Here is a 10149-nt window from a genome sequence, read left to right as displayed (position 1 = left end):
TATAACATTGCTGTGAATAAGGTAAAACTTTAAGTGCCTGTTAGACTAACATCTGGTCTCTGAAATGAACATATATTACAGTTGTTAAATTATAGTTATAGAATATAATAAAAAAGAGCCCAGAGAATTTCTTCATTTTCAGATACCTGATACTGCAGTAATCTAGACTTGCCAAACATTATAGACTTGCAATGGCTATATTAGATATATTTCTTTTAGGGTCTGTATGACACTAAGCGTCTGTCTGTAAGTGAGAACCTGCAGACCAGTGAGGATGTGTTTCGGCCCCGATGCTCAAGCTCCATAAAATATGACAACTGCATGTGTCTACAAAAACTGCCGGGCAGAAGAAAGTATATACTCAAAAGCTGGATTTGACCATACCATTAGACACGTTATCAAAACAGTCACCGAAAACCTGCAAACTTAAGGCCCAAAACACTATGATGCCCGTACTCTTATCAAATACATCACCATCTCTAGTTTGTTTCACTTTTAGCCACCATCAAACATGGATGTATACTTTGAGCTGGATTAGCATGTGTTTGTAGTGCGAAAAATAGAGGATAAATAGAGGATGATTGTATTTACTTGTCAAATAACATCTCACCGTGATGTCATCCTTGATATTTTTTATCTGGTCGAGGAAAGACAAACATCCTCTTTTTTGCCAATAATTCTTTTTCTCACAAGAGAATTTGTTATTTATTTTTGTCTCACCCATTTGTACATACAAATAAAAAAACATCTATACTTTAAAAAAAACATATCACGCCCTAATGGTGGCTGAAAATGAAACAAACAAAAAATGGTTATTCGATTGTGATGTATTTGATACGGGTATCATAGTTGTGCAGTTTTTCGGCGACTGTTTTCAGCCTAAAACGTTTCGATAACTTTTGTAATTTTATAGTCAAATCCATTTTTCAAGTGTAGAATTTCCTTTGCCCGACAATATGTTCTCAAACCATTTTATCTGGACGTACTTATTTTATTCTATTAGCTATTAACTAATGTGTTTATTTCTTCTTCTGAATCAGCGTGTGATAAAAAACATATACATGGCACTACTTTTACTGTTCTCCAAAAACTGTCCTAAATAACGCTAAACATGTATACATCCACGTATAACTGAGAACGGTAGGGCTATTTTCGGTGAATACGTCAAAACACACAATGATTTTCTCAAAAAAGAGGGGCCGATCTTTTTCTTATACACTACATATGTATTATCAGAACTATTTTAACTATATTTGTTTTAACATGTGGCAAAATTATTTCGTCCCTGTATTTGCAAGAGCAATTATTTTTCTTCTAAAATCACAGTCACCAAACTACTCACGCCATCTTTTAATATCCCACGGACGATTCCTAATAAGCAGTTCCATTGCGTCCTACGCATTCTGCATGCAATATTATATTCGACAACACAACATAATTTGATAAATCTAATTTTATTTCAATGTGGGTTTTTTCATATCTATAAAATTCCTATAACGCATTTTCGAGACGAACTAATTTGATGTTCAGCTGGTAAATAACACGGATTATCTGAATGTTTGCATTAAATAGCATAAACAAATATAAACTAAACATAACGACAATTGTAAATATAATGCATCACTCACTGTAAACTTACACAATGTAAGGTACTGTTAACATATATTTGTACACGGTAGTATACACGGCAGTGTTAACTAACATACACTATACACGCCAGTACTTTCATACACAATGCACATTAGTGTAAAACATATACTATATATATTATTGTTACTTACTGTGTACATCCAGATATGCTAATCAGGAAATATTGTAGCACTTTTCAAAGCTGGTTCACTCGACAAGCTTACCACACTAGAAACCACCATATTTAAATGTAGAAGCAAATAGTCCTTGACTATATACTCATACGCGAAACCGGGATTAAAATCACTGACATTTCCTCACAGCGAATAAACGTCCGTGAGAAGTGGAAATATTGATATGTAACATGATAGCTTATTCTAGAGTTTCATATCCACATCAACGATTGACAAACGAAATAGCGCATCCCCGTCTGTTTCGGCCGCTTCTAAGGCTTAAACAGACAACATAATACACTCTTGATTTTTGAAACACAAACAAACGAATATCCGCGGCCTTTGGTGTGTACGACTGTATTCCAATGGTTTGAACAAATTCTAACTATAGTTTTCAGGGTGGTAATAAAACGGACAAAACTTGACGAATGTAGTGTAAATGAACGATGGTAATTCCATGTTAATAATTTGCACACACATTTATACACACACCACCAGCAAAGTAACCGTTGTCCGGCACATCGACAGAGAGAAAGGTTTTGTTGCCGTTATCGTGTGGAATATTTCACTCCGCTGTCAGGGCAACCCGGAGAGGATATGGCAGACAGTAAGTACACAGACGACTTGAATAGCCCCCTTTCAAGCTTGACCCTTTTAAAATTCAGATTTTTCATTTAAAAAAAGAACACGTTTGAATGTAGTTGCGGTTGTCTGGTTTCGGCGATGACAATCAAGCTTGCCGTTGACACCGATAGTTGGTCGGAATATATTTAATCCGGATTTGATTCGAAACAGTGTAGTTTGGATAAACAAGGTTTCACGGTATAAACGTCATACTTCACTTCCAGCTTCACAAATAACAAACAGTCACAGTTGTATTCGAGCGTGATCTATCACCAGTCACTGAATGGTCCAAATATTGTCAAAACAGATGCAGCTGTGACATACGTGTCCTTTTGCACAACGCACATACGTACGTGTTCGGCTTCTATTACAATTTGAATGCACGTGTAAATTTGAGAAGCTGTTTCAATCAAGCACATTGCCCTGTAAATGCTTCACGCACAAAATGCACGTACATGCAGCGCAGATAGGTGCACTGTATTCATCCGGTGTTCGTGTGCACACGCATATGTCTGTTGAGATTGCCTGACTGGGAGAAGCGCAAGAGGCATAGCTTGCATTGGTAGGGTTTTTCTCCGCTGTGTATCCGGAGGTGTTTAGTCAGGGTGGAGCTGTCCGAAAAAGCCTTCTTACACAGGCGACACCGATAGGGGCGTTCTCCGGAGTGGGTTCGCATGTGGGTGGTCACAGAAGAGCTCTGTGAGAAGCGACGATCACAGATGGGACATCGGAATGGTTTCTCGCCACTATGCGTTCTGATGTGCGCTGTGAGGTTTGCGGCCTGAGAGAAAGACTTGTTACATGTTGTACACTTGTATGGCTTTTCCCCCGAGTGTGTTCTCAGGTGGGTTTTCAGGGTGCTAGGTCTTGCATACGTCTTGCCGCAGATCCTGCACATGTTAGTCTTCAGTGAGTTGGGATCCATCCCCGGGGGTGGAGGGGGAGTCTTGTCTGGGAGGAACTTGGACCGTTTCAGATGACCCATGGTGCAAAACCTTGCGGCGTCTTTGAAACTTTCGGAATGCTTGTAATAGATACCACCCCTGCCGTCTGCCATGGGCCTGAAGTCTGACGTGAAGCTGTAAGTTGGGGGGTAGGGTTGGGCGTTGTAACCCCCATACTGGGGTTGTAGGCTCTGGGAGTGGGGGTGGCCTGGGTGGTACTGCCCCAGGGTGGGGCTCTGCGGCTGTGGGGGCCACTGTTGAGGGGGTACCGGGCTGTACTGGGTGTTACCGAGGCCCGGCGGCATGCCGACGTTCATACTCATGGAAACGTTAACGCTCATCGACGGGAAGTGGACGTTAGTTTGAGGCGTCGGCTGACCGGAAGTACTAGGCCCGGGATCCGGGTACTGACTGGCGTACTGTGACGGAGGCGGGGCCGGGTAGGAGTTATGGAACATTGGTCCCTGGTGGCTGACGGGGTATCCTAGACCCTGGTGGTTCTGATGGGTCAGTGGTCCTGGGTTCATCATTTGGCCGTGTCCGAGGTGTGTCATGGACGGTGGTGGCGAGAGCGGCGACAGCTGACCACTGAACTGAGGATGGACGACCGCGTGTTTCAACGACAGCAAAGCATCTGCGATGTCGTGGGGGGCTTTCTCCTTAAACACCGTCAGGTCTCTGAAAGTAAATCCAAGTTCAAAACACTTGATATTTAGAATTAAAATTTACGTTGTTTATTCAAACTCGTACGCAGTAAGGTGTGAAATCCGTACCGTATGAATACACCATGTCCGAGTCTGACCGGGGCGAGGCAAATTGGCCGAAATGAGCCCGAGCTAATCAGGCGTGGTCAGCTCAGCTGCTACAACGCGGTAGGGGAAGGAGGAGGTCAATTTTTAGCAGACGAGAATTATAGGCAGCAGACGACAGTCATTAAATCTCGGAGTGACACCTCAACAACATGCTATACGATACACTGGTACACATGCGGTGTTTGAAGAATATACATTGAGTAAGGAAATCACATGCCATACCCACAACCTGACAACAACCCACCCACCAACACAGCACAAGCGCTAAACCGCTCAACAAACTCGCCATGCTAGAACCCTGCCCGAACGTAAGCACGGGTAATTCCCCACAGTTTTGAAGCATTCTCCCCGAGGGAAAGTGACTTAAAGAATTTGACTAAACATTGTGATTTGTGAATGAAGTGCTTGCTACATACATCCAGCTTACAATAGGGAACCACTTAAAGCACTCGCGGGAAGTGTCGAGTCCCTGTGTAAACACTGGCCGAGAACTCCGTACTCCTCTGTTGGTAAACATTGTCGACAAAAGACGGGACATAATCAACGATTACTGTTATACTTCCCTTCCTAAATGCTACTGTAACCCACTGCTGTTAATAGCAACTTAGTTGCTTACGTTTATTATATAAACATGGCAGGATCCGCCATAAACAGTAGTATAACAAGTTTAGACTAACGCTGAGATTGTTGTTTTGTCAAATTTTAGCTCCCGTCAAGGAATCGGTTTCTATGCTGCTTGTATATGTGCTGTTTGATGCTCTGTCTACTGTAACATTCCGCATTTGCATCTGTCTACTGTAATATTTTGCATCTTGCATCTGTCTACTTTAATATTTTGCATCTTGCATCTGTATAATGTAATAGTGTGCATCTTGCGCGTGTATAATGTAATCTTGCATATGTTTTATTAAATAATTCATCTTGCATCTGTGTAACTATCAATAATATTATGACATATATTAATTATGAATATACTATTATAACACGTATATGTGTATAAAATTGTAACATGTGTATAGAAAAGAATAACGTGTAACATCATAAACTGTGTATGATGGTAAACATGCGTCCAACAATATGGCACGTGTGTAACATTTTAACCTGTGTATAGCTTATGTATTATAAAATGATAACGTATAAATATTAATATTATAACATATGAATAACATCGTATTATAAAAATGAATATGCCATTACAATATGTATCATTCAACACTGTATCCGTATAACACACACATATATATTTTATAACATACAATAATAAAGTATTATGACATCACAATATTATTATTCACACTCTGTCCGTATAACATGTATATTATTAATAATAAATATATTAGATAGAGGCACACTAGCTATATATCCCCTTGATTTTTGGCAATACGCAATAGAAGGATTGTTTCGATAAAGATGGAAGGATTTATCTATGAGAGGACAGTAAGATCTCTTTATAAACAAACGTATTCTCGTCTCTCCTATTTCAAAATCGCAAACTAGATTGGAACATTGAGTCGTGTTCAACCCGTCTGTGATACAACACGGCAATGGTTGGAGCAACGTTCTTGTCGTTTTGGTGGGCACAGGAGCCTTCAACGCGCTAAATATGCATTTGAGCCTTTCACAATTGAAATGTACTTCATACAAATACAAAAACGACGTTTTTCTCGGATAATGTATGTGGAGAATGTAGCTACTGCTAGTTTAATGGCGAGTAAAATTAATGTGCTAAATACAATATCAATAATAATTCAATATATGGACAGGACAACCAATATGGGGTGTCAGCATTATTTCATTGCTTTATGATTATTACTTGATAATGCCTGCTTTATTACGTATACATATAATTGTTTGCTTGTGCAAAATACATATTCTATGGCCGTTTTCGCATTTAAGAAGAAAATGCAACACAATATTAGACGCTGTCAATATCCGGATAGATTTCTTTGTTAAACAATTATCAATTATATATTCTTCTGGTTTATCTTTTCGGGAAAATAATGTAGACATTTTCACGATCAGATAAGATGATATATAGAATTGTAGCCTTGGATACATTATTCAAACGAACCAACAATATTTTATAAGGTCAACAATACAACAGGAAGTGGGCACATGTGATTAGCTCAAAATACTTCAATCGTAGACTATAAGTTATAAGGTGGATATTTACCCAATATTCATTGCCTCTATGTTATAATGAATATCTGAACTTTTACCGTGGATATTATATTTGAACATATACTAGGGGAGTATATGTATTGCGCCGAGCATGAAGACAAGATGCCGTCACGCATGTCCCCTGTAGTATAATATAGCACGAGTGTTAAAAATTAAAATATATATTTTCAAAACCATTTCAGAGACTGATAGTTGTTCTGCGCGAAGAACATATTAATTTGTTTTATGAAACAACGGATGAAAAATGGGTAATTTCTTTAAACAAAAATAAGGAACGGTAAATGCTAAACCCAACAAAAATATAAACCACATTTAAAATAGATACAATAAATACTTCGGTTTTTTTAATTTCTCTAGACAATGACGTCGCAAGGTCACCATCTCGTTACGTTCGTTATAACAAAAAAAACCTACTCTTTTATTCCAAATAAAATATAACATAAATATCTATCTTTATAAAGTAATACATATCAGGACTGTCGATATTAGTTTAGGATGTGTTTTGTTGTTGTTTTTATTGTGTTTTGTTGTTTGTTTGTTTGTTGTTGTTTTGGGTTTTTTTCGTGGGGGGGGGGGGGGGGGGGGGGGGGGGGATAATTATTTTTTAACATATCCACATGTACCAACTTCGAAAGGAATTATTGTTCTCTTTTTATAGAGGTTCTGTGAACCTGGTTGGTATTCTAAGACTGTATACTGAAGAGCAAATTATCAACAATCAGTGCGTCTCCCGGGATTATATTTATATATATGCTTGACACATAAGGTAGGGAAATAACTAGATAAACTTAAAGCACAATTTAAAAATAGCCATGAAATTGAAATTCGAAAACAGCGTATATATTTGTAAAACTGATTCAGGTTGTTTTTTACAATGACGCGCTACAAGCAGCGCACCTGCGCGTCCAGATGATGTTTCAAAAATAAAAGTATCATTTCACAGCTTTCCGTTGTAGAGGATATTTTCTGCATTAAACTATGACGCAGTAAATTGCAAATATAACTAACAAATGATATGTTATTTGTATCAAACAGTAAAACACCTGCGATCATTTAATCATCGACGGTACAGAATGCTGGCAACGGACAACCGACACTTTAGTCATTCACAGGACTATATCATAAAATATAATCTAAATAATTCAAATGTAAGATATTCTGTAGCGATGTGCACATTGCAATTAAAAAAATTGTTCAAGAATTTCAGAGTACTAAGTTTAAAGACTACTGGTATTCCCGAAGTCTTTCCATGTGTGGAGGAGATTTATAGTTTTGTAACCAAACAAGTTTAATAAACCTACTATATGTATCATCATTGGTTTTATTAGTTTATGATATAATATATATTTTTATACCCATATTCACATTTCACACAGCTACCATATACTTCATTGCAAAAACATTTTTATATTGATTGAAACTATTCATAAATAGTAATGCTTCTCTTAAACTTTGATCATATTTCTGAAAAGGACGAGGTATCGATGAGGTATTGATGAGGTATCGATAATGTATCGATAAGTGTACCTACTTGTAGCCAGGTGGACAGGGCGAAAATGAAAACACATTGGGAAACTGGTCGAACTCAAACGATGGCATGGACAGGGTGTTCATATTCAACTCCGTGAATGATCGGGGGGACTCGGGGGATACCGAGTGCCTGCTCGGACTAGATCGCCAAACATCGGAATAGTTAGAGGTGGTCACATATGCCGGTTCCATTGAAATTCTGAAAAAAATATATTCAACAATTGAAAGTACATCAATATGAAAATATTTTAAATCTTACTGACACTGCTAAGAGTTCAAATATTACTAAACAGTAAAATTTATAAATACGTAAAACAGTATCATTTCACTATCTTAACCCTCTCTATATTGAGACACTCCTGTTAGTACAGGTATTTTTGTGTGGAATGTTGAATATAATTTGTAAATACTTTGTGAGTTGCCGTAAGAATTAAGAATAAACATTCAATTTTTAAAATCACTAAATTAAGGACGTTCAACGGCTGATATCACCGAAGAAGGGTGCGAAAGGATTTGTGAACTGTTGAAAAATTTAATCAAACTATTTCTAAATTCAGCCACGCATATTCGATGGTTAGCGAACTTAAATTTGTCAAATATCAGTACATGTGTCTTTAAATATGTTTGGCATTTGAATTGCAAGCTATCAGTGTATAGCCGTTTAACAATTTTTGTAGCCGATTTTTGGAACTAGATTTATGAAAGAAATACGAACTTTACAAACACATGTGAAACGGTGGCCTTACCTTGGTTTGGTGTGCTGACCGGCCAAAGTAACGTCTTGCAAATGAGTCCATCTTTTAATTGAGTGTGGTGTTTAAATAAGACGGCCAGTCATCAATACCTGGTACACATCGAAAATTGAGACGACAGTGATTTAAAAGCTATCGCCGTCCGCCGCAGGGTTATAGCGCGCATGTGCAGATCTAAGGTTTCGCCATCTTTTTATTTGTGCCTCCTCAATCTGCAGCAAGGGAAGCTTGTGGGTTCTCTGGAGGCTTTCATTACCAGCTTATTGGCTAATGAGATTGGAGAAGCCACAAACGACACTTCTGATTGGTTGATGGGGCGAATCCAAGAAAAAGCGAGGAAATCACTTTGAAACTGAACACAAGCCATCTTGGCAGCGTGTCGTCTGAGAAGCCATATATGGAATACGGTGCTGAATTTACAACCCCACGAAATGAGTCGATGACTTTCAACATCACAGAGCTGTCACAGCGCCTGGCTTTTTGTAGATGATACGGTTTCTTATGCTTCTCAAGACAAATTACACACTTTGACGAACTCGTGACGACGTCCACACGTGCGCGCACGTGTTGCGCGCGAAGGGCGATGTTGTTCACAACACATGCTAGGAAGTAAACATGTGGACAGACACTCTATTACCACCATTGAAGGCATTCAAGAGGATTATTACTCTTCAGGGTGGCCTATCACAGGAATCAGATACACGGGTGCACGGGGGATGGGGGCGTGGCGGTGACACTGGGGTCGGGGACACACGGGCGGTACCCGAGACGGGGGAGGGCGGCAGGTAAATCTACCTCCTCTGCATGCTTTATCAGGCTACCATCAACATATCAACATTTGTCGGGCTATTTTGGCGATTAATGAACCTTTCACCTAAAGAGTCTTTGGCTATTTCACACATTTTAATTTGTGTTAATCCAGCAATTCACAGATTGAACACCCAAACATATCCTATCAGGTTTAAATCACAGTACTGGCGATTTACAGGGGTTTAAGTAATTTTGTTGTGATTCGACTATGATGAAATTTAGGATAAGACACGATTGTATTAACTTCCTAATGTCTATTAAAACCCGGCCCGCGTATCACATATGTTGAGATTTTAACGTCTTTGATGGTCTGGCAGAAAGTTAACTTGAGGATGAGAAATATTTAAATATTTAGGGATTTAATATAAGGGGTAAGGGGAACGGGCGGATAGAGATAGGATATTTGTTTTACAGAATGGTCGAACCGATGTTTTTGTTTTTATTTTGACAACAACGTTTTAGAATCACTAGCATATCCAAAGTGCAAATTATTATTATTATTGTTGTTTTTGTTATTATTATTATTATTATCATAATTATTATTATTATTATTATTATTATTATTATTTATTTATTTATTTTTATTTTTTGGGGGGATGGGGGTGGGGGGATTAAAGCTTGAGGACAATCGTTTTCTGAAACAAATTATTTTCAAACAAAAATCCCTGACCCGCAACCTCCACAAGCTTGTTGG

General features: G+C 38.5%; 1 protein-coding gene across 1 annotated transcript; it reads right to left on the bottom strand.

Annotated features, from left to right (window-relative positions):
- Positions 1–1438: 1438 nt before the first annotated feature.
- Positions 1439–8710, bottom strand: LOC124117317 (protein glass-like). The gene is made up of 3 exons (XM_048393822.1): positions 8640–8710; positions 7895–8092; positions 1439–4048 (listed from the first exon to the last, which is right to left on the bottom strand). Exons 2-3 carry the CDS (start codon positions 8083–8085, stop codon positions 2908–2910), a joined length of 1332 nt encoding a protein of 443 aa, XP_048249779.1. The 5' UTR covers positions 8086–8092; positions 8640–8710; the 3' UTR covers positions 1439–2907.
- Between the last annotated feature and the right edge of the window lie 1439 nt (positions 8711–10149).

This window comes from Haliotis rufescens, unplaced genomic scaffold, assembly GCF_023055435.1.
Source record: "Haliotis rufescens isolate VD_foot unplaced genomic scaffold, xgHalRufe1.0.p SCAF_12, whole genome shotgun sequence".
NCBI classification, from domain to species: Eukaryota; Metazoa; Mollusca; class Gastropoda; order Lepetellida; family Haliotidae; genus Haliotis; species Haliotis rufescens.
This window is presented reverse-complemented; position numbering and strand designations above follow the sequence as displayed.

Coding starts and splice junctions, on each gene's coding strand:
- LOC124117317 (XM_048393822.1), bottom strand. CDS start 8,085: ATGGAACCGGCATATGTGACCACCTCTAACTATTCCGATGTTTGGCGA. Junction 4,049..7,894: donor CCCTGTCCACCTGGCTACAA/GTAGGTACACTT, acceptor ATTTACTTTCAG/AGACCTGACGGTGTTTAAGG.